Source organism: Varroa destructor, unplaced genomic scaffold, assembly GCF_002443255.2.
Source record: "Varroa destructor unplaced genomic scaffold, Vdes_3.0 BEIS01000002.1, whole genome shotgun sequence".
Taxonomy (NCBI): domain Eukaryota; kingdom Metazoa; phylum Arthropoda; class Arachnida; order Mesostigmata; family Varroidae; genus Varroa; species Varroa destructor.
This window is the reverse complement of record NW_019211455.1, coordinates 4,354,785-4,381,105: the sequence shown is the minus strand read 5'-3', so window position 1 is coordinate 4,381,105 and position 26,321 is coordinate 4,354,785. Positions and strand designations below refer to the sequence as shown.

At 39.9% G+C, this 26,321-nt stretch overlaps 1 protein-coding gene across 6 annotated transcripts in view; it reads right to left on the bottom strand.

Annotated features, from left to right (window-relative positions):
• Positions 1-6,227: 6,227 nt before the first annotated feature.
• The window catches only part of LOC111245864 (uncharacterized), a 136,695-nt gene continuing 116,601 nt past the window's right edge, over positions 6,228-26,321 (bottom strand). For 3 of the 6 annotated variants that reach the window (XM_086981002.1, XM_022794775.2, XM_086981001.1), the window contains 6 exons: positions 24,193-24,390; positions 21,699-21,916; positions 21,261-21,426; positions 20,054-20,744; positions 18,535-18,778; positions 6,228-10,632 (listed from right to left, as the gene is read on the bottom strand). In XM_086981002.1, the coding sequence (XP_086837128.1) occupies positions 10,489-10,632; positions 18,535-18,778; positions 20,054-20,744; positions 21,261-21,426; positions 21,699-21,916; positions 24,193-24,390 (1,661 nt within the window). In that variant the 3' untranslated portion in view covers positions 6,228-10,488. Of the gene's footprint in view, positions 10,633-17,525; positions 17,876-18,534; positions 18,779-19,398; positions 20,745-21,260; positions 21,427-21,698; positions 21,917-24,192; positions 24,391-26,321 lie in introns of those variants that run through there. The other 3 variants (XR_015321854.1, XM_086981003.1, XR_015321855.1) reach the window with 3 other exon arrangements.

The window sequence follows — 26,321 nt, the reverse complement described above, 5'->3', positions numbered from 1 at the left end:
TATATCAGGATGTGTATTATTGGATAATTGGTGTTTCAACATGGATGTGCGTGTTAAGCGTGAAGCCTACACTTCAAGTGATTTTAAGCAATATTCGTTGTCTGTACTACGTACGCTACTATAAAATACGTTGTTGAAGGAATGATGAGTAACTACTTTCGTCGACTATTGTGGTCAGTATTGTAATGGTTGGTCCTCGACTGACCTGCCAACCCATATGACCTTCGGTGGCCGCCAAAACACAATCCGTCCACAGGCTTGTAGCAATATGGATGGTTCAAACCACCTCATATTCAGCCTGTAACACGCAACAATGCGATTCCATCCTGTGATCTTGATGAGGCTTCGACCTCATCGTTAGTCTACGATAACGTGATATATTTAAATTGATCGGTAATATCATTCACTATGGTTATTCTGGCGGTATACATATGTACTCATATATTTGTTATAATCTATTATTAAGTTATTTATGATATTTTTGTCAACGATAAAAATGTGATACAGTGCCATATATTTTTGCTGGCTCAAGGCGAGGTATACATTGAAAATGAATTCTCTAAATTGTTGAAATATTGTAATATCGATCTCAATATGTATGCTACAATCTTCAGGCTTGTCCGAGTGTGTCAATAGTACCTGAGGTTCGAGCTGTAACTTAAGACATTATGTAAATATGAAGCTGAGCGGGAACCAGCCTCATGGCTAAGTAATGCGTCCTAGCTAGACTGCCCATTGATTCGTGTACGAGGTGAAAACTATTATTTGATTACAACTGACGAGTGTTACGCATTCAACACACAATTATATACAAAGTAAACCAAGTTGACGTTTCTACAATCTTGTTGGCGTGAACTAATAGTTTCCTGGGGGGTGCCGGTGCTAGATGACGACACGATGATGGATCAATTTATGAGAAATCGTACGTACTGACCATCCGACGCAAAGCCTCAGACACTCTAGTGACGGGGGAGAAAATGAACACACAGATATCAACTACTCAGTTAATGATCTATGATGCTCTAATGGCCGCTGTATTCTGTTGTGACCGACGTCGAGTGCAGTGAATATCACGGAAGGTGAAATAAAGTGATTGCATTATTAACATAATGTTTTGTAACGTAACTTAGTAGGTAGATAGGAGAGTTCGAAAAGGGAAGATGTATCGCAGTAATAATAAAGGAAATTACGAGACCGATAGAACGATAAACGGTCTCTACTGGAGTTTTTAAGTTTTGCTTTTTTGAGGAAACTTTTTGTAAACGCTGAAATCTAGTATCGACTATTTCACTGTTTCAATACTAACGCCTGGGGCGAAACAGAGATTAATTTAAGGTATAGTTCGAGTGTAATGATCTTCGCGCTGATCAGGCTTATTGTTACAATTACGTTTGGAACTCGTAAAACGGGCAACGTAATCGATATCGTCCTAATCGCTACTCCAAGAAAAACTTAAGACGACAGCATTGATCTTCCTGTGAAGGTCGCGGCGCTAGCTTTGAAGTTGCCCTTTCAGGGTATCTTTATAATGGCGACGGACCGATATCAAAATATGTACGAGTTAAAAAAAAATTAGGGTGTTTAGCTATAGTTGTATTAGAAAACGACAAAGACGATATGTATATCGAAGCTCACGAACTCGAAATGGCTATCATACATCTGTTAAGTGTCTCGGAAAAGTAAGAACGCATTTTAAATTAACGTAACATACTTAAACGTAAATAAACGTGATTAAGGCGCTGCACAAACAATAATTTTCTTTTTTATGAACACTTTCTTTTACCGTCCATTGGACGTTTCGAGAAAGATACACAACCATCGTTTTAACGAATTCCTTTTTAACTCGGTGTAGAAATCATAAGGATCTTTTTTGCAATTTTTAAGAACCTCTAGATAGGTACATCTTGCCCTGCCCTGCTGCTTACTCTTTTCGTCATGTTTACTCCGGTCACCATTCTGACATTTACAACAATTGGCGAATATATAATGTTTAAATAATATGCTCTAAGTTATTAAAGAGTATCCACAGCGATAGGGTGCTGGTAATTTAGAAAACGCCGCCGTTGTCACCTGTTCAATAGGCTGCAGCACGCATCGCCTCATTTGTCAAAAGATTTCAAAGAACGAACAAACTGAACACATGCTTGACATGACTCCTTTCAGTTCCTTAAGTTCCTTAAATCGACGGTAGCGAAAGATTTCAGTAAGCGGAGATCGTCCTAAGCGGATATTGTGGCTCGATCGTAGGGAAAGGAATAAGACGGTCCCTACCCAAGATCTTGTGCATGAAGCTTAAGAAAGCGTGTATTCTGAGGTGCCTCAAAAGAAGAATCAAACCTCTATTCATCTGTGTAAACATGGTAAGTATTATTAGATGAGTATTCCTTGAAAACTATACAGCGTGAGCCATGTTGACAGTAGTACATAAGCTTTATGTCGACATAATCCATACCTATCTTTACTGTAACATGAATGTTCATCGAACACTCGATATGGGAAAGCTTACGGTCCTATGATAAAGTATCGAGGGCTGATGAACTAAATAAGTATTTAACTCTCTGTTTTTTTATATACAGTGTTTGTTGTAGGCCTTTGCTATTTATTTATGCCTAGTCAATACAAAGTACCCAGGTCTTACAACGTTTAATCGACTTTCGTTGTAAGAGATATCTTCGAGCTCCTTATTCTTACGTTGGGATTACTAGTTTTTTGAACATGAAAAGTTTGCCTCAAGGTTTACTAAGTTGTTTATATTACGACTCTGAATTGACTTGTCTGGTAAGTTATTACAGGGCAGAATGGACGACAAAAGCCTCGTCCTCAAGCCGTCGGATCAATAATAGCATTAGTTATGCCCTGCCTTTAAAGATTATATGCTTAGTCAGCGAACAGCTAATTTATGAGCGGTACAGAGTTTGGTAGTCTATTAAATATCCAATACGTTCCAAATGTAGCACAATTTTAAGATAAAGCAGTGTAAATTATCTATGACGACATTTCCTATGATATGCTTTTTTTAATATTCATTTACGCTGACAATGTATTTGACAAATCAAAATCCAACATAGGGTTGGAGTTAGCGTATTTAAGTGTTGTTTACTTCGTGAAGCAGAAGACGGTTGAAAAATGTACGACCCACGTTTGTACTACATCTAACATTTTTAGTTCATAATCGTGATTTCTTTGATACTTACCATAGCAGTAGCTCCAGATATTTCCTCAATGGATACCACACACACTTTTTCCTCTGTTCATCTATATGGTTATCCTTTTGTTATCCTCTAATAATAACGTCTATTCGCAATTTTGGTGCCGCTCGTTATGTAAACAGATCATCAATGCAAGTTTGAATAGCAGTAAATTAAGTTGATAACATATCTAATAATTTATTTTTTGTATATTTGAATAAATCTAGAGAAAACACAGGGCGTGCTGGTTCCGTCATACAACGCACGTATATCAGATATGCTAGTAGCGCAAATTAGAGCTCTATAAAATAGACTTAAATGCTACTTCCCACATCAACGAATCTATGAACACTCTTGCGCAATCTTCTATCGTCTTTAACCTAGCGCTCAACAATTTTATGCAAATTGTATATTGCCACCTGAATCAAGTTCAAGGTCTTGAGGGAATGGTCTTGTCCGGTACAGGGGCCGAATGCATTATACAGATAATAAGGGCTAATAGTGTTGTAAGCCTCGTCCTAATATCTTTGGCTATTACGTTATCGATAAGCTTCAAGCTCCAATTCGACTCCTACTGCAAAGCCACCTAATAAAAAAATCCAGATGCAGGCTCGTTTTGTTCAGAGTTGGCGTGCGCGAGTGTTTGTAACGCATCACGGGTCTACTCCAGGGCATTTGAATAAACCCTTGCTAGAAGGATTATGCAAGGTTTGTGCTTTAGGTACGTATTTGATTTGCCATTATCCACAACGATTGATACGTAGATGCTGATTACTACGCTATGGGTGCCCAGGAACATTTATCATCCATGGAAAGTGTTTTGTACAAGTTTCAAAGGGCTCACCGCTTGATAAATGTTCGCGTGACCGAAGGTCAAACATTTTTGTCAAACAATGACAGTTATTTCAAATGATTATGTAATTATGATGTACTTGTTACGTGTCAACTGTGCAGTCTATGGAACACTGTTTTTTTTAGGTAGAGAAGCAGTGTATCGCATGGGCTAATAACGCTCTACATGTAAGGCCAAATTTCCAAATTTCAAGTGAGATTCCCGCTTAAAAACGTTTTCCACTAGTTGTACGTACATGCTGCACCTTGTAATATGATTAGAGTGCATATCTAGCTCTGTTAATGAATACAGATATGTTACATTATTTAAAATACATATATTCATTAGATATCGACTCTATTTGATCACTATATTGGAACATAAAGGCAGGACCAAATGTAGAACTCGTAACATTTAGTTATGTAGATACTTACTTGAGCGGAATTTTTGCGTGCAAAATTATGCAAATTCGATCAGTTGTACAGCAATACTTAAGAGTTGATCTTTAGTTTTTAGTAGTTGAAATCATTCTCAGTATTTCCAGATTTCCGCTATACTAACCCTTTGCAACAACAATCGAAGTACCAGTGTCTTCTTACCTCTGGCACCCACATCTATATGGGGTAACCTCGCATAGTCTTAGTGTCGAGTTCGAAATCGGTAGAAAACCTAACCCTATCGTGTAAACTAACTTGGTTATTAAAGAGATTTTCGATGAACAATTTTTATAATTACTGTTTTTCTAAAATCTCAGTTGCTTTCATTATTATTTTTGTCTCTTAGTTGATTTTTGTTTATCACTTTATACTTCTACGATTTTATCCAAACTTATGCATTATTTCTCTTTTTTAGAATCTCAAAATTAACCTTTTGTGGAAATGGTACATTCACCTTCGCCCGAACTTGAGATACGATTTGTCATCGCGGCGATGACAGGTTTATAGAATAAAACAAGCTTCTAGTCTAAAAAGTCAGCTATCAGCAAATGTCAAATTGGTAAAGAAACGAAGATGAAAATATACATGCATGTTGTTACTGAAGCGCTCAAAGTAATTTCATTAAAGTTAACCATTTTAAAGGATTGGATAAGTTTCAAATAAAAAAAAAAAAAACATTGAAAATATGTCATTTTGTAGAACGTTCTGGCCAAATAAGTTACCTCATTTTACGGCATTCATCACTACGATTGTCTCAAATAAATTGCTCAAAAAACCATGCCTGGCTGGTTTTGTTTACTGGTCAGCTTTCGTTCACTCCTGATGATGAATGAAATGTATATACATATTTACTCTATTGGTATTTGTCGTCATCGTACTTACATTGATTGTGAAAAAACTATATTTTCAAGATTAACTAGTCATTTTTCGTTTAAGTCAGAAGTGCCGGAGTAGGTCTGTACTAGTTGAAGGTAGCTCGATAGATTCAAATATGATAATTTTATTTTATTATAACTGATTCCAGTTCGACAGGCCATCTCTAAAAGAAAAAACTTGTTAGACGGGCCTGTACTTTTTGGTTATAGAGCATGTGAAACAAATTTTCTGAATAGCTTCTACAGCGTTTTAACTTTGGCGAAAAATTGGTGTTGCAAATCGATATCTTTTTCATCCGACATCTTATCCTTCATGTTTTCCGTCTGGGGTAAATGTCCACCTTGGAGTCTGAAAATACAGTTCAATTCGAGGTACAGCCGAGGACGCGGGCAATGCATTGGTAATGGCGGGAAACAAAGAGCTCTCCGACTGTACATTACACTTAGCTATTAACAAACGAAAACGTTCGAAAAGCGAGGTTGTAAACAAGAAGTGTTTTTGTCTTTAAACAACTTAATACATATGTGATATTACCTGAGAATACTGTACCGTCATACGGAGGCTGCTTCGAAACAGCTGTTTGCAGCTGTCAGGAAGATTATAACTTACTTAATGTTTTTGGATGGATCGAACAGTAGAATTTTCGACAATAAGGCATCGTATAACATAACCTCTACTAGTAGAATAGCCCTTTTTTTCTAGTCGTTTTAAGTTCATAAGTGTTTCATCGATGGCGTGGTCGCGATGGTGTTACATGTACTTTGCTTAATCAGATATGTCGTGCAGTGTATGCCCGTAACGTACTGCATCGATCCGAATGCAGCACGTTACGGATATGCTTCACCTGAAATACAGCTTTAAACTTTGGACAAAGCATTAACTACTACTGCCGGGTGACTGAACACACTCTTCTTTAAGTAAATTTATTGTGGAAATTCGGAAGCGACCGGTGAGATCCGTCGGCGTATGTTTTTACGTACCATTTGAAAATTGACCACAAAACGATTACACAAAAAAATTAACACCGCATGTTACTAGGAGATGTTTGTGCTTTAAAACGACACAAAGCACATTTGAGACTAAGTTCTCGGATACGCCCACCGAGCTATCTACAGGCCAATAGCTACACAGTCGCTAACATGTGTACATGAATGTTGAAAAGGCTTAGCTAAAATTCCAACTCCAATCTAGATCGTGGCAAAATGCATAGTACCACAGGCCTGTTTGTTCTATTCAAGCACGTATATACCGTATAGATACAATCTATACCGATATTATCTTTTAATTTTTGTTGTATGTGGTATATTATATTGGGTCGGACATGCACTGAACATAAGATAAAATACGCAGATTGATGTTTGTATTTCTCAATAATGTAGTTATTATATATTTAGTCGTATTACTAATTTTCAGTCTTGAAATTGTCGTTATTCATCGACATTGCAACCACCTCCATTTTGCTCCATAACATGGACTTGTGTCCACAGACTAATAGATCAAACATTGTTTTTTGCCTTTGCTGTTTTAGTTACTATTATCTTCGTTATCCGTACGATATATTCATTATTATTAATATTATTACAATTGTGGATATGAGGAGAGAATTTCGCGTCGTTATTTCGGGTACAAATATGGGTGAAAGAAAAAAAAATTTTGAATGGGAGTAGTGCTAACGACCACGTCAGACCGCGGTGTGGATCACAAGGCCGGTGCGTTTGTGTTTTAATGCCATTCACAACACTTGCTTAGACGTTGTCAAGCTAACTGCCATTGACAGCAGTCATGCCCCGAGCTTTTCTCCGCTCTACAATGATATTCCTTATGGAACGGTGCTACTGTTGTTATAACGATAGCGAAAAATAACTGACACAAAGGTGAGCTTAACATGCCATTTTATTTCATCGATTTCTCTCTTCGACAGCATTCTTGGGCACGACTGTATCTCTTGCTTATATATATATATATATATATATATATATATATATATATATACTTGCTTTTAAATATTTACCCTTCTGCTCTCCTGCGCAACTTTCTTAATCGAATACTTACCTGTTTGTATCCGCTATTGATTGTACTATTGATGACGATGGTAACTGATGTCTCAAGTTTGAGTCACGACGATGTCTGTACGCCTTTGCAATGTTGTGACAATGGCACCTATGGCAAAAGCGATCTGATATTGAAGATTCCATAGCCACGGCTCTGATATACAATAAAACCTATAACTAAATATGCTGCCGTTTCCTACTGCCGTTTTACTTTGTTAATTCAGTTCTTCATCGTTAATTGCGTGGTAATATGAATTATCGCAAACCGATTAAAATTCTTCTGTAAGTTCCGTCCATTTTCTGATTCTGATTTTCTGACCAATAATTTCCGGAAAGGTCAGGCGCTCCTTTTGCTGTTACAATAGCACAGTTAGCGCTAATACGTCAATAAAAACGTGAAAAGTTTGTTTACAATCTCATCGGTCTTCCATGTACGTGTCATTTGTCTAACCAATATTTGAATCAATGAAGTGCGGGGAAATGGGGAACTTAGCAGTACTGCACTTTTTTTTGCACCGTCAACCTACTACTTCGTTTGCCCTACAGGATACTACCAGGAGCGATCTCCGGGAACGGCTTCGCTCAAAAGACGATGATAACAGGTACGATGTGGACAATACGCAATTCTCAAAAACGAGTGGCTGAGGAACATTTTAGATACTTAGTGTATTATCGAATACGATACTTTTTTTTTTTTACTGGGTCATTCTACACAGCTACACAACAACAACAACGACGACGACGCACCTATTCTTTGACTTATCTGCTTTATATCCTGTTTCGATTAGTTACCAGTGTCGTCCACGCAGGGAAACATTTCGCAAGATGTTGCCGTTACGCCGTCTTTTCAGTCGACCGGGGCGTCAATAGTTCATCCGTGACATTTTGTGGCACAGTCAAAGTTTAGTTGTTTTATAGAATAGCCAGAATTGTCGTGCTATCTCCTATAAGCTTCTCTTTTATATTTACGTTTTTCGTGCTCAACTGCTGAACCAGACAGACACGATCATTCCCATTTTGAGGACAACACTAGCCAGCCGCAGGGCACTCTGCCTCGCCATGCTGTGCTCACTCATCCGTCAGTTCTTCAATGATCAATCACTCAGTGCTTTTAAGCGATGCCGAACAGAAACAATCTCATTCGCATGATGTTGCCTGTATTTCCTGAGGGCACCTGAAAACAGCCTCTGCTGTTTCAACGCCCTTAAAACTGCTGGTGATACTGCCATTGTTAGCGAATAGCAATATTTGACTATTCGACGGGTACGAGGTTGGCTTCTTCCATCTGAGTAATGTTTGTTGTTGTGGTTTATAATGGCTAATTACGTATTATATCCATGTTCACATATGATATGCGCGCCGTTTTTTGTAACAATAGGCCTATAACTAATCAACACTGTATGTTTTTCACGAACTTCCATTTATGTCTTTCAGCAAACTGGGTGTTACAGACGGACAGGCAAGATGGGCTGTCATACCTACACAACAAAAGTGCTTCTTTTATCACTATTATTTATTATCTTCAGAACAATCGTCATTTCTGCCTGTCCGTTTCTATATTTTGACTCACATGCTTCATTACTCTAGCTCATTCGGTCATCGATATTATGGCACCCTGCATATATTATATAATAATATATCATTATATTAGCTTGTTGTTGCTAGTTTTCTATATAGCCGTGGTTGCTGTCAGCCATTTATGTCATATTATAGAGAGCTCTTTTCAATTCATCCGTTTTTTGTCAATATAATAGCTATATATCATATAACATGAACTTGTTGTACGCGTGATATTAATAAGGGCTGATATCGGCCAAAGGCAACTGAGAGAATCCAGTTTGTACGGAAACAAATTCTATTCTACAGCCTCTACGTGTGGTGCCAGATGTCGCTTTCGTATCATTATTATCGTATATATATTTAATATATAGCATACTATTCTTGCCGCCGACCTTAGGAACACTGGCCCGTATGTGTATGTTTGCATCTGGAGTCAACTTGTGACTTTTTTTTTAGCTTTTGAGGTCAGCCACGATCTATACGATAGCTATGCGGTATAGCCAGTGGAACAGGTTTCGGTAAATGAACTTAGGGGATTAAACGGGATCTTTTGCTGGTAAAATTGTGTTCGTTTCTACTCCACTCATTGGAGCTGTAGAAAAAGTATGACAATAACCACACGCTGTCCTCCACACACGTGCACGTGATCCTCATCATCTCTCGCTTATCTTGGAAACATTCTAGTTGTCGAAACGATGGTACCGATCTGCGCGAGGTGCGCTGTTGCATCTATTTCGGACCGAAGGAGTAAATTATTCTCAGTGCACAATAAATGTTAGCAAATTGTGAATCCTTTCAGGTGACGAGCGTTCTAGCTAGGATAGTTAGCGGAACTCCTGAGTATGTCCTGCATTCATCAGAAACACCTTAGTTTCGTGCCACCGAAAACACTACTGAATACCCAGATAGTTAAAAAAACGTTCTTGCAGAAACAGTAACTGAAGATAATTAAATTCAAAATCGATGATGTTTATCGTTCGTTCCTACTTCTAGCTAACGTTGACACTTCCAAGCCATACGTAAACGATGTGCCCAATGGTGATCTTATCTTTGCACATTCAGTATCAGGTCGGGCTGAATCACACAGAATGAGTAAAGAATATGCGTGTGAGATAAAGTGAAGGTGAGCTTACCATACTGTACTATATTAACTCTGTGGGTGGCACTTTTGAGATAACCTTTTTAGGCTACAATAGCCTATGTAATTGTGTTGGAATCGATTTTAGAGATTATTAGCGGTTTGATATTGACGGATGCTTTCAGCATCGAAGCTTGAGCTAGAAACTTTTTTTTGGTTAGTGTTAATATTTCGTTTCGCTACTGGCCTCGGTTACCAGTTAATAGATTTGCTATGTATTGCTTGAGGTACAAAACTTCATGGCGTCCAGTCTACTGGGAAGCACACGCGGATTATACCAGCCGATGGCGGTGTAGATGAAATAGTTATCAAGGTGGCAAGGTCGATGGACGCGGATGGATGGATTTATAGCGATCTGTGTCTGGCGTTAGTTGTAAATGAGAATCGGCTATATAAAGTACGACCTTTACATAACACAGCAACAAAATCCAAAGGGAAAACCAGTGTTACGCGCTTCCCTGAGCAGGGGTACTTTGCTTGCCAGAGTTTGCAATAATGGTTTAGCTGGAAGCGTCGATGCGTTAGATGTTGGCTCCAATTTACCTTGTAGCTGAAATCCAGACAGAGTAAAATATCAAGAAAAGTCAACAACCGTTTGTACATTGCGTATATTTCAAAGACGGCCTTGAATTTGTTTTCCATCTGCTACAAAAACTAAGTCGTCTTTTTCTATTAACAATAGCGTTTATTGCGGCCGATCTGTTCAGTCTGTATCTTTAGCTTAAACCAGGTAGGCAAGTCAAATTTATCCAACGTTAGTTTAGCAATAGCTCAGATTGAAATTAAAAAATAAACTGTTTTTAAGTCAAGCGTTTAATAGTCGTTGAACGCTTCGGAGATTCGGTCGCATACGCTGAACAATTGTATAGCGTCATGCCACGAAAAAAAATTGTTGAGTAAAAGCTGCTGCTGCTGCTGCTGCTGCACAGTTGCAGATAACCGCAATGGATACGCCTAACAGTTAATAATTTGTTGAGGACATAGTATTTGCTTAACGACCTCCAAAAAATAGATTAGGCCAACAATTTTGCAAATACCCAACTTTGTTTTTTAAATCCTTGTAGCAGTCCTGATTGCACAGTGTCAGTCAGATGATACGGCAGCTTTCTTTTGAACTTGCAGGCCCATTTGGAGCCTTAATCAAGGTCTAAGTTCGACAGAAGGTTTTTGGCCGTTCTTGGATCGTGTGCGGAGCGCCAAGGCTAAATATGCTACCCTGTTTCGTTTAAAATACTAACTAATATATTTTTAGAGTTTTTCAAAATGTAAATGGTAAAAAAAAACTAGGCGCAGTTCGCGCCACTGGAGATTTTCCTTGGCTAAGATTCTAATGGCGGGTATGTATAGGTTATACAAGGTCTGTATAAGTATATAGTTAGCTAGGTGTGCCCTTTGTACGTTATCAAGCCTTCGTTGACCTATAAGCAGACGAAATCACAGCCTGGTTGATCTGCCATAATGTCGCCTGTGCGGAAGTTGTATTTTCAAAGGTAACGTGAACATAAATTGCAAAAACTAGTACATTGAGTTACATAGCACTATCACTTGAGAAGTTAAGGTAAAGTGGGGCTGAATGGACTAGCTTTTTTCAAGCATACATGAAATCGGCTGTCGGCGAGGACAATTTTATGGACAAATCGCAAGAACTAGCTGGCCTCAAAAAGGAACTCAGCTTAATAGGAAGTGTCACAATGGACTAATTTATCGTAGTTTCGCATGCGTTATTACCAGCTACGGGTACCATGTCATTTCCCTGAAAACACATTGACGACTTTATCGCTGTAGCGCATCGTTTGGACGGACGGAACAATATTAGCGACATGTCCACCAAACTGATAGTCATCATCCTAGATCAGAATCCAGGCACTGAATAATCACCTCGTATGATTCGTAATTCGTAATTACGTACATTCGTATGACAGTTTTGCAGCCGGCTTCAGAAAACGATGCCCAGTTCTTGCTGCTCGTCCCCTTTTTTCGAACCAAACGTCACTCGTGGCTGTTCCGGCGCCCATGGATATTCAAAAGCCGGATCTGTCGTAGACGGATCATGGCCGTTAACCTGCTTGATTTCCTAGTAAATGATTAAATAGCATCGCCTTTTCCAGCTATAGTCACAGCCTTTCTAAAAAGAAAAATGTCTGCTTAGTTTTGCCGTAGCTAGCAGCTGCCGTACCAGCACGAAGTCAATAGTAGCCCACAAAACCCCATTTCGTGAGCCCACTATGTGGGCCCACGGTGTAGATGGCATCGATGATGCCACATAATAGAAGACGCTTTAACGATAACACTTGTATATTTTTTGCCCGTGGTACAGGTTGTTTTTAATGATACTGTAAGGCAAATTTCGATATGGATCGTTAGGTGATTATGCCGTTTGCCGCAATCTATCGTTTTTATAGGTACAACCTAATCATTATAAAATCGTTTGAGAAACTATTAAAATTCGCTAACTTTATTGCTAAATGAACACTTGCATACAGCATTGCACGATGTCTGTTTGATTCGTGCATCCTGAAAGGAAGCGCAATCCTGGGTAGCTTGGTTAGAGGCTTAAAATAGAGAAGAGAAAGCAAATCGATTCGAACTTGGCGATTTCCTAGTTACATGAACGGTACATTCGTTTTTTTCTTTATTTCTGAATCCTTATAGACGAGTATTCATACGTTATATCTATATACAACGTAAGAGGAAAGGGCGACGTTGTAGCATCGTGGTCAACGTGGATCAACCAAATGGTCGTACTATAAAACGATTCTGCTTTATGCATACGCACTACGATGTATTCAATAGTGGTAAATATTCTCTAAGCATTACATTACCCTACAGTACGACCGGTGAAAACAGCTCCCCGTCGAAATGTTATTTTACCACGATTGGTGGGAAAAGAGTATCGAGTAAGCACCAACTATAATCGGTTAGCGCATACAAAATTTATGAAAGGTGGGAAAGTAAATCTACCTTGGAAATGATTCACGGCACAATAAAGTTATATAGAACAATCGCACGCCCGTTCCGATCCTGTTTTTCTCGGCGAACATTCTGATTCATCCGATAGCCACTAACGACAGAACAGGAAACAGAAGCGAAGCACGTAACATACCCGCGCACACATTTGAAAATCGCGCTACAGACAGACCTCAGATCTACTGCGACTAGTACTGTGAGTGTTTTGCTAGCAGTTCTTATAGCGTGAACTCGTAGTTATTTATTTAATGCATCAACTATATGCTTTCGAAGTAATTCCTTCCTAATTCACCAGTACAAGAAGCATTCACCCCACAAGAGATCACATTACGTCAGTGAGAAAGAAGTTGGACCAATACTTTTACATTTCCAAGCCACACCTTTGTTTATTAACAAGAACGATCGTGGATTTATGCAATGGCCATCCTTCAGCAACATGAGTCCCCGTCTACCGTATCTATTCTAGAAATCTATCTAATGTGCTCCACGCCTGTATATATATATATATATATATATATATATATTACAAAAATAAATATATTTCTGGATAAGTAACTTAGAATTATAATAGAAGAACTGGACGTCGATGTACAAATGAAGGCTCTTACTGGTCACCACAGAGGATCTTGATCTTCACTTTCTATTCTACGCTGTTCATATTGCGTCTCAAACTATAAGTCTGACCGCCACAAGCGAGTCAATAAACAATAGTGAACCAAGAAAAGCTGCTGATAGGAAGGCTGCAGGTGTGTAAATAAAGGACATGGGCTATTTGGGCTAATTGTTATATGACTCCTTTAAAATAACGATATGACCTAAATTTTAATATTTAGCCTTGAAAAAAAATCTTTCCATGGGAACCATCTAATTTGCGACTACACAAAGTTATGGTGAGTAGTTGCAGGGTGTTTATTCGCTCTATTATTAGGAACGCTCAGAGACCGGAAACGATCTGTCGACGGAACGGTGCTTGGAAAAAATATTCCTTACGTGGTTCGACATCTATATCCAGAAAACGCATATAGGTGCATGGAAGGAATTCCCGAGATGTATGACTAGCCCTAGACGACTATAAATTTCCCGAGCAGCTGAAGACATGGAATCTTCTGCCTGGCAAAAGCACTTACTATACGGATTTGAGCTGGAGAATATTTGCACCGGGGCGAAACAAGAGTAACGTCGAAGGAGAACCATGATAGACATCCATCCAACTGCCAGTCTGTCACTACCAATTTGACAAAATGGGCGCGAGTTTCATCGGGTGCCAATTTCAATGATCTTTACATGTGGTGATGCATAATAAGTTTGTGTATGAGGTATATGGGCGGACCCAAGCTATCTTAATTACGTCGGTATTTCGAAGTGGTGGCATGCGTTTGTTCGTTTGTAAAACAAGGGAAGTGACGCTTGCACTAACAGACGTAATGGGCCTAAGAGTCAAAGACTGCCTGAGACTCACACAACGAGGCGTTGAGCATTCAAGCAAAATTCTTAACCGCTGACATTGGTTGCGGGATAAAAACGTCTCATTTCATAAGCGTCGTCGAAATTACACGTATTATTGTTAAATGCGTAGAATCTACGGGCTACTTTTTACTTTTTGGCATGTACACAAACAAACTGTGGCTCTATTGAGTAACTAGTACTCGACAGCCTATGGCTCCGCCTGTATAGTTGCACCTAGCACAGTGTAATCATGATCGTAACGTTAACAACTATAAGAAATGTTCAATAAGTTCAGCCGAGTATGGTCATATAGAGTCATGTAAAACTTGTTTCTTGTAAGTTTCGTACATCATAACTTCTGAGGACGATGGCCCTTTACACAGTCTTCTGTCGGATCTCCCATGCCAACGCAGGTTATAAATGTCACTTAGCTAACAGTCATCTTCTAGACAGGTGTTTCGTCTTTTCTTGCGTGCTTCTCTGTACGTGTCCTAAGAAAATATGTTGCCTACGAGTCCACGTAGCAATATTCGCGGCCATAAGCTTCAAAGATGCGTGTCAAAAGAACGTGCATTATTTTTCGCGTACATACAAAGACTAAACATTTGCTTTTAAACTTGAGACAAATGTTCCTGTATCTCCTTCAACGCATTCTCATGTAACAGCTTAACCTCATGTGTCTTGCTTGAAACAGCCGTGTTGCGTAAACTTAGCGGGATATTTAGTCCAAGGGCATACCGGTTCGCCAGCACTAAGGACTGTTGAAGGTGTCCGTAGATGCCTGGAATCTTGATGTACTTAGCATAGTAATCACCTAGACACGGCCAATCACTACTATTATAGACGACCATATGTAGCTTCACGGCCTACATTGAGTTACGAAGTGGGCTCGGCGTATGCGACGTCCATGGTCCGGTTTACCACGATAAGGCGCTCTTCATATACATATATATATGTATATTGCTGCTGTATAAGGCTACAATGCAGTTGGAGAGAGTTCATTTCTATTAATCGATTACAAATTCTGTGTCTCGGCCTGTTTCAGAAAATAAGAATAAAACTATTTGCATTGGTGATCGTTCAGGGAGTAGCGAGGTCGGTGTCATCAATCAGTTCTAGCTAAGTCCGAATGAATATTTGGGCATATTTATAGGAATCTTTCCCCATTTTTACAATGAGGAATTATGAAATAATACTAAAAATGTTGAAGGGAATCATCGTTGGAGGTTGCATGGGTACGGGACCGAACATGCGGACCTCACAGCTTCCCTAGCTGTGCTCAAAGGAGACTTATAGGCCAGAAGTCGAGCGGGGGAGCATTGGTAGAACAACCAATTTATCATTAGATACAAACAAAATTCGAAAATGATATGAGGTCTTGTAAGTTTCCGATACATGGCCGAGGACAGGAAACTTCACCATGAGCCTATATGCACTTTTGACAGATCTAGTTTCAGTTTCTGATCTCGCTAGTATTATTGTTGATCTCTACTAAAGACGTCTGACAGGTTAATAATAATCAAAACATCATTATCTGCAACAATTTCTTTGTTATACGTGCGCCTTTTGATGGGCTCACGGTAGCGCAGTTGACGAATTGATTATTTCCATGACCATTCGAGGTTCAACAGCGACGAGCTAGTTTAGGAGCGTTAATGGCAGTAGTTAATTAAGGGCCGCTATGGAAAGATCTAGGGCTAGCTGAAGCAGCGGGAGGCCTTCGGCAGCGGGAGGGAACTTTAACAATCCACCTTCGTTGACCCCGAGTGCGTGCCCATCGAATCAACGACAGCATCTAAATCGCATGTGCAAGGGGTCAAGGGAAGTGGCGCTGTCATCTTACGACAAACAACGTAATGCATAAGCTAACAATATCAACTGGTGAAAACTTTAATATTGCCAACTGATTCGGTAAACAGAAAACGAAAATATGTGCTCGCACAATGGCTAACATCCGAAACGCTTTTCTAGCGGGTAGTTATAGCCGCAGCTGGAAGTAAAACCTTTTGATTCTAGTGTCCAGCGGCCACTGGCGCGTGACAATAGCTCTGAAAATGTTTCAATTCAAGGATACGCTGATCTTATGAAATTCGTACACGTAGTCACCTTTTTCTACACTCTTTTCCTTCGTATCTACGACGAAAGTAAATTGCTCGAACTTCTTTAGTAATTGATCATCGCAACGCGTCGTACATACGCCAGGTAGCCGGTAGTCAATCAATGCATTTTCTATTTTAGAAGTCGTCCTTGTCAACTCGAGTAACGCACATCGTCGATACTTCAGGCGAATACCTGCTTAAACCTAGGTGCGAAGACAAATACGGCCTAATCTGACGGGAAGTTAGACCGAAGCTGACTAAGGGTCATGTAGAGGTTCAGTTGATCTTTACGGAGTCACAAAGGTACGAACGCGTGCGTCATCAAGCCGCATTTATACGTACGCATGTGCATATATGAAAAATACCTGATAATAAAGGAGTGAGGGTAGTAAGACAGTTATATATCAAACTCTAGAACAAAAAAGCTGTGGCAGTTATGAAATTAGGCATATAACAATACAGAATATACCTTTAGGAAACCATTGTGTCCCATTTTCGCCAGTGAAAAGCCTTCCTTGTTAAATGGTCATGATGAAATCTTAGCTGACAGCGAAATTTTCCATTGCAGTTTTTCGTCTCTAGTGGACAGACAAAGTTGCCCTTGCTAAGATCGTGAAAGAGGCATTGGTGGCGAACGGCTAACCGGCGGAACAAGAGACACAATTGCCCCTTAACATCGTTCCCTGCCTGTTTTCTGACCGAGTCTTTGTTCGTTCAACTTTGTTTCTCTTTATAGTGAGACCGCGTTATATATGCGATATGTTACACGAATGCGTGTCTAGCATCACAGCTTTAATTGGTCCGCACTGTTTCCGATATACATGAGGCTACGCTCAAAGGACTTCAAACGTTAAACCATACCTGACCGAGCTGTCTTAGCAATTATTCGAAATAGAAAAAAAAAAGTTTTATTAGCGCAGATAATACTCACTTTAACACCGGTTGAAATCTATGCAGTTGACGTTAGTGTGACTAGTTACTAGGTATCAGCAAATTTAAGGATAAACTTAACCCATTTTCTTCGGAGACCTTCCATTTCCACTTTCAACTATCTTTGTAGCACTTTTTGTTCTAATGCATGGCTGGATACTGATGTGGCTGGATTCAAACTGAATGGCAACCGTAGTACAATGAACCACTGCTTTTCTTCTCTATTGCCCCTGTGAGATGACTCCTCCCCTAGACCGTCATAACGGATTGACTGGCCTCTTCAGCGTTAAACGTGTTACGAATTTGATTCGAGGCAATGAAAGGCTTCAATCCCACACGGCGATGCGTATTCTGCAGGCGAAAGCATATCTGAATGAATTAACTTGTGATGACCCGTGTAACTTTAATGTATTGCCTAACTTATTGATTAGCTTGCATAAGGCTTTTCATTCCATTGCTTACAATCAAATACATATTTAATGCCAACGCTTATTTATGCGACGTTATTAGAGAATCGCTAAATACTACATTCATTGACGTTCATGTGTAAGTTAAAAACTAAGTTACTCCAAGTTGAAGTGTTACAAGACTAATGATGAATTCCCAAGATTTATATGATCTCGGAAAACTTCATTGCTCACAGAAAGAAGGTTCGCACCATACTTAAGGATGATAAATGTTAGATGGGCAGTACTTACTACTTACATAGTGTTGGTAGAGATCGTTAGGAAGCTAGTCAACCGCTATCTTCAAGATTGAAAATAACAAACATAAAGGAAAAAAGAAAATAGATACAAAAAAAAACTACGGCAATTAGGCTTCGGCAATCTTGACTTTCTCAGGGCATACTTTCATCGTTTTTTAACATTTTCGAAAGAAATAAGCACTCAAATTTTTGAAGACATTCCTATTTCTAAATACTTTACTAAAAATTTGCCGTACCGATAAATGTTGTTGCCTTTTTGATAAATAGTTCATAGCGAAATCCAGATCCAATGGGTTCATCTTACCTTCACCCCATTACGCGTAACCATCTCTCCGCTAGCTGCCCGAGCAGCCAGAGTCACCGTAGTAGGCGCTACGGCGAACACGACGTGCTCATCGTCGTCAACCTCGGACTGAACCCCCGAGTCTGAGGGCAGTGAGCTTGAATTCGCCCCGTTGCCGTTGGTTCCGCCACTGCCGTACGAAGTAATCGACGATTCACGAAGCAATGAAGTCCGCTCAGGGTTGTCACAGCTACCAGCGTCAATTCTACGATAGGTCACACCAAAGTTGAACGTATTTAAGTTTGTTATAATCGTACAGCAAGCGAAAAAAAAGAGAAGAAAAAAATTGTCCTTGCGACACGCCCTATCAAACTGAAATGCACCATAAAATGTTTATTATTTAGTATTGCGACAATTCCAATCTCGCGTGCACGTTCACCCCGCAAGCATCTTTCTGAATATCGTTCCTTATGCACGCCCCTGGACGGCTACGACCGAAAGCTCAAACATTAGCTTGGTAGTATATTGGCGGGCACGCATCTCGCGTGCGAATTCACGTCGAGGTTCCTCGCTGATCCTTGTGCTGCAAACGTAAGTGACGATTTGATCTGCATGCAGTCTGAATTGCTATCGTCACGTTTTTTGCGTTTTGCTTTTCTTCCCTTTTGCGTTAGTTCGTTCTCTTTTCCTTTGATCCTACCATTCGGCCCACATTAGAGCTCAATCAGGATAGCCATTGCACGTTATACATACGTTTCAATCATCACTCAACATCATCATCATTCATTTTATCACACTCAGTTATTATCCATGTAACTTTTTTCAACTTCAGCTCTACAATCGCTCTGAAGTAGCTGAGAGCTGTCACGTCTAGCTAACACTCACTTATCGCTGCAGAGCGACTAATAGACCGAAGGCGCATATGTAGTACTACCCAGCCTTGAACTACTACCGTTGCTAAGGAAATGGGTGTTTTGTGATACATTGTGGAAGAAGATATCTCCATAAGTACATGAGCGGTCCGAGTCTTCTTAGCACTTTGTCCACGAAAATTATCTTCATACACATTGCATGAATTTATAGGGTATAGGCCAGTAAAATTATATATGCATCTGTTTGGAATTATACCAGGTATACTATTTAGTTTACAAAGGGATCATTCTTTATGGCAGTTCGAAGTTATGGCTATTGTTCATTTGATGTGTTCAAAGCACAAATCTGCCACAAAAATTACAGGTGTTCCTATTTAATAAAGTTTTTAAGGGACATTGAAAGCCCGTAGAAACCGCACTTAAGGAGAGCAGATATCAGAAGTCCACCTAGAGATAGTTGCAATGGGGTCGTATGCAATCTTACTCTGGAATATATTGAAATAAACAGTATGTTTTGCGCTCTGTCTTCTGCCTATTGCTGCGTGCAGTGATAACCACGACGTTTTCCACCGTGTCCCCGCTCAGTCATCAAGCAGGGGGTTTCCTTTAATGTGAAGTCGCCCTCGTGTCCTGTTCGGGTACTTGTGACATCTGTACCATCTACGTACTTCCGTTCGATGGTAGTCGAATCAGATGGGCCTTTGCTGTGCGTATCGTAAGTTACCGCCCCGACTCGGTTCCGGGCAGTATTATCGTTTTCAAGCACAAGTAGAACATCCTTAACATGACGCGCTTCAATCTTAAAGCTGGTACAAATATCGTCATCATCATCATCATCGTTGTTGTTGTTGATGTTGAGCTGCTGGGTACAATTCACATTATCATGTCCACTATTGTTGTTCAGGTTGTTGCTTTTGTGCAGGAGAATGGCTTCATTGCTGTTGTTGTCGGCGCATTGATTGGCCCTCAAAACTGTATCTGGAGAGTTCAATCGATAGCGATCGGATTCGCCAGAGGATTTGCATTGGGGACCAGGGGGAGCTTGAAGGTACGGAGGATGGTCTACCACTTTCTTGCAGTTTGCTAGATCCCAGAATTCCGGGTGGATTTTCTCCCGGTCCTGTTTCTGCTCGGGCTCCATCGCTGGAAAATTGTTGCTGTTGTTTATATTCTCTCGTTGATTGTTTATTAATTGCGCTGCCGGCTGTGGTGATGACCGTAGTCGATACTGTTGTACTGCTGATGCAGCACATGGGGGGTGATTGGAACTGGTCAGTATGGATATGGCGACCGCCGTGGTTGTTCCTAGCAGTGCCGTCGGAGACGCCTCCCCACGGCTTGGAGACGCGGCACCTTCTCCTAAAATAGAGAATTGAAATATTAGCTTGACATAACAGGGCGTAAAATTGCTCAGAGTTTTACGTCCGGTAGTTATGCCGTCGAGCATTGCTTTAGGCGGCTGACTCTTTCCAGCAGACACAGAGGAGCTACTAGTTGTGTTAATGATATCCGAAAATATTGTAGAAAACTGATGCGGGCATGTTGGTAAATCATTATGACAGGCGTATAGGACTGGTGGGACACAAATCCTTCGAACGTCGAATAGATCATCTACAATTATCAGACTGACTTCGTGTAGAAGGTGGTTTAATTAAATTACGGATGATATGGCAGATGAGTAAAGTGAACTGGCATAACGTGTAACATACTGCAACTATTGCAGCAAGGTGTCATGAAGTTTAATAATAAATAATCCTGTAAATCTAGAAACAAACTTTTCCTGTAGGCGCTGTGTGACTCCTCCTTGACAACGAATCGAAAAGGCAGTATCGTTATTTCATATAGATATAATAACAGTTCATCGAATATGTTTACCTAAAAAATCACCACCGTCCTTGACTCCCTGTCGAAGTGCGTCACACATTATGGCCAACTGGCCACCGCTTGTCTCCTTCTCCGTTCCGATTTGGGTATCGGATTTTGCTCGTTTTGATGGTGTTACGCCTATTTTAGATGGCTGTAGGACGGTTCGAATAATCTCCTGGAACCGCAAACATTATCATGTGCCTTTATATACATGCATATAAAATGCAACTATGTATGTATATATATACATACGTCCTTACAATTCGCACGGTTACTTCGCACGGTTAGGCCCATATATTAGGCTTTCGTTCGAGATATCCCGAATACTCTTTTAAACAGGTATCAGAAAGGTGGACTGAAAAGTGCAAATTGTTAACATAGTACAGGCTCGAAAACGGCTGACAAATAGTTATTGTTATCAACGGGAGCAAGAATCTAAATACTCACGGTGGCCATTAGTTCAGCGTATCGCCGGATGAACTCCTTCTGAGCAGTAGGAGTCGCATTGATAGGATTGGCATTGATCGAATCTTCGATGACGATTGGCGGAGGTCGGCGCCGCCCAGAATCTGCTTTGACGTCCCCCATGATCTGACGTGTAACCTCTTCCGTACACAGTTCTATTGAGGCTATGCCCGAACATCCTGGTTGATTCGAACGCTCCTCTTTGGAGATATTGAAAACAGTACAATATACATTAACAATGTGCAGTAGGCCGTGTAATACAAAATCATTTCTGAATACGTACAGCTAATTGATTTGGGCTAAACGATACATGACGTAGGCGTATTACCGCTGCGACGTTAGAATTTGTCAACTGTGAGTTTACAAACAATAATTTATACAGCAGCAAAACTATATTATATATAAGACTACGTTAAAGTCACTACCGCCAACGGGTCTAACTGGAATCGATTCCGCAATTTCGAAACCTTTGAACTGCTTGGTCTGATCAGGCAATTCATGATGGCCTTCATTACCGGCTCGTATCGGGTCAGAAGGTCGGTCGTTTATTAGTAGGTGTGTTTTATGAGATATTTTTAATCATACTGGAAATTCGATGCAGTCGGATTACACCCACGAGTTCCTGCGAACTACTTGGTAGGCGAATTGAGGGGAAAACAAAAGTGCAGGGCATTTGCATTGAAAGAGTCTCTGTCTGCACCCGCAAAAATGTTACTCAACGATATGTTGTTATTAGAATAGAGCTTGAAGACTAACGATATCTATCCTGTTCCAATTTATTTCAAACACCCTTTAGATATCGCTCCTACTGGGTTAAAGGAGGACGGGATTTCTTCTTAGCACGACGATGAAGTAGGTTCTATGAGCCATACTTAAAAAGGTATTGAAATTGCTTTCACATTATATAATACATTGAACATTACGTGGCGGCTTGACCACTCAAACTAATGAAGCTTCCAAGGTGATGAAGGTTTAGGTAACCGCTCCGATGTAAGAAGAAAATGGGTTATACTGTTGCCCCACATCAACTGGCCAGGCTACGATTGATTTACGCGAGAAAATTACTAGTAACAAAGTAAGTAATGAAGTGCCTTAATAACTGCGATTAAAGCGGCACTTCACGAAGCCCAGTAAAAGATTGTTCTTGATTCATCTTCAAGCTCACTCGTTATGGTTCGAGTCGAACGTAGAAAAGCTTTCAAATTAGATCCGCCTGCCAAACTTTTCGATTATAGCACCCCCCCCCCCAAAATGTAATTTCCCTTGAAGAATATTCAAGAATTGATAATACTGCTTGCACTCTCAAAAGTAGAATAATTTGATTATCTAGTTTTCAGCCGATTGTTTTATGTGCTCAACTTTGGGTACTATCTAATAGCTAGTATGGGCACACACTGTATAGGGTATGAGCTCTAGTGTCTAATTAACCAAAGCCAGACAAATAATATGAAACGCCTTTATTTTCCTTTACACGTTCGTCTACTATATACATGTTTCATCATCAGTGTCCTACTATTTAAGTATGTTTAGGCATTGCTTGGGTAGAAATGAAAGCCTTCTACAAGAAAACAATCCTTGAACGAAGTTCTTACAAGTTTGCCATAGAAGCAAATTATCACTTCGTAGAGGGCGGAGGCATATGTAAGGCTGTACATTATTTACAGTTATTATTATTTAGTATAACTGGGCGCAGGTGGCGGATATGGTTGTCGGCGGCTTGACAGATGTTGGCACGCAACGGAACTTCATTCTAGATGTCGGCCTTTGGACACCGCTAATTAAATCATTCACGGCAATGTATTGGAGACATAACAATACCATCACAACGCATCTATATAAAGTAACTCTTTTTTTTTTTTATCCCTGAGACTATTATGGACACTTAGGCCATGAATAACGTCGAATATTATTGAAAATGTATTTGTTTTTCTGTATTGGTTAAAATATAAGCATACTGGATATCGGGGTAGTAGCTACATTTAATAGCAAAAAATGTATTATTACATTTATACATTATTTCTGAAAAAAAAAACACATCTTCTTAGCATATGTAGTACCATATTTTTTAAATGTGTTATTTTATTAGTATACGTTTATTCTTTGCTGCTAGGCGATAACGCTTTAATGACAAAATTAATTCTATAGATATTACATGCAAAATTGAAATAGCAAGCTTGTTTATGAAGCTGTTGTAAAGCCGTGCCATTTGTCACTTACATAATAGATACGTACTTGCTAATACCTGTTTGAAGAAATGGCAATATTTAAATATTAGCTTTAAGCGAACGAGAAAGACTATAAATCTGCTACGGGCTTTGTAAATTTCTTACAATCGTCTCAATACGACGTGATCGTACAGTGGATCCACCGCTGCTGCTAGGTGGGTTACGACCCATTAACGACCCGATGCACTTTTACAGATCAATCATCACTAGTGCGATAGCAAACCCCAAAATAGGTGCCAAAACAGACTTACTAATTTTCTCTTCGTCGACCTGCTCGATGGCTTCTCGCAGCGCATCTTCAATAGTATGTTGCGCGAATTGTTCGAACATCTCGCGTTCCCTTTTAGGAATAGTGACCTCTATAGCGTCAAAGTCATTGAGGTCGCCAATGTTTGCTTTCTCGGCTGGTGCCAGAACGCGTACAGACTCTGTAGTTAATATTGTGTGCTCTGGAACACAAACAGGAGAAACAGATGATTAGTTATGAACTCGTGAAAATGTATGCTTATCGTCGCTACCGGATTAGATGAGGAACGCCTCAATATCTAGTGCGGCTCACGCACGGTAACTTCCGATACTTATACAACTCAATTTGTACCAAATTATGGATAGAAATTTATGAAAAATTTTACCAAATCCATTTTAGCTATAGCTCCAGTCGATCCGAACTCGACATCTGAGTCAATCTGTGTACGGTAGTCTTAGTAAGTACCTCATTTACTACCTGCTTATATAGCATACATTTGTAAAAAGAATATGAAAGTATATAAATTATAAACACAACAATGGATACTTGACAACTAATTGTACATTACTATAACTAGAATGTAGATAGAGCTTGAAGTTACTCCTATTGTTGGAATTTTTCTAAGCCACAGAGGAATTATAGAAAGGGTAGCTCATACGACTAACGACAATTCAGATATTTCAGCGATTCCCTGATGTTAGCTATTCAACAATGGGACCTCTGCCAGTCTTTGCAGGACAGAGCTCTTAGCTCGGCTCTTGTCTGTGTTCCGTATTTACATGCACAAGGTACTTTATAACAGTAGCGATTGAAAACAGAACGAGCTATCCCAGCAAAAATTAGGGGGCGCAACAAGTGCTCTGTCGGATCACCAGTTTTAGAAGTAGCCATGCGAGGCGTTGAAATCCTATTGAGTATCAAATAGATTGATCAACTCCTAAAACGATGGTCAGAATCTAAGTTTTACGGAATAGTCGGGCAGACATTATTCGGAGAAAAAAAAAATGGACCGGGACACTACACACTGAAGCGAACTCACGTTCGAATGTTTGCTGGGTCTAGGTGACGCGTTTTACGTGCCAACTGGATAAGTTCAGCTTGCGACAAACTCAGTTTCGTAAGAGTAAATAAGAAAAAAAAAAAAAAACAGAGTAGGTAAGCTAGCACATTCAGGTCTCTGTCCGGATCTCTGCGCTCAGATAAACATTGCCATTGACATCGTGATCTGTGATGCCAAAACTAGCTCTACTCTGAACACGAAACAATTGTAACACTATGGTAAAAGTATAAGTCAATTTTGATCGATCGGTTGAACATACATAGAAATTGTAAAAAGCGTAGAAGCAATTCTACCTCGATCTCATATTAGAGAGACAATCGCACCTGTATTGTTACATTCTGCTAAATGCTCCGTACGACAACAAACAGTCTTGTCCTTCTTCACAGTCTGACTGAACTTTTCGCTCCTAGGAAACCTAGAAGTTTCAACTACTATAATATTGCAGTATAATTAATGCTTGTGGGAATAATGGACAGTCCTTAATGAGGTAACGAATACGAACGGGCATTATGGTTGTTTTTGCCCACGCAATAGTTTAGACAACTGAGTCTCTAACTGAAGGAACCAGGGTCCGCTGCTCCAGGTCTCAGCAACGCCATATAGATCCACAAGATGTAAATAAACAACGTTACCTTAGATTCGTTTTCGGGTGAAGATAAAACGGTCAAGACCCTGCAGAACAAATAAGGTTGTTTGTATTGTTAATGCGACAGTTGTGCAGTCATAATAGCAGTAAATATCCATTGGGTTGTATGCGTGTGGCAACCGATACTCGATTTCAAATAATATTCGCTTCACTGCCTAGCCGCTGATCGTGATCTATCAGGTATGTTATCTAACAAATATGATACTGCGTGTACAATTTAGCATTTTTGCTCCGCCACGGTCGACATCCTGCAGGGCGAGAATTTAGCGAATAGAAATGGTACCTCGAAAGGACCTTCTAAATGGTTATCCGCCCCGTTTGACCAATACTCGCTGGATACGGAAGTGATGTCCATCGTAAGTTACATCGATATATATATTCGAATGGGTCATTGGCTTGTAGGGTCCCTCTACTCATCAAGACGCGT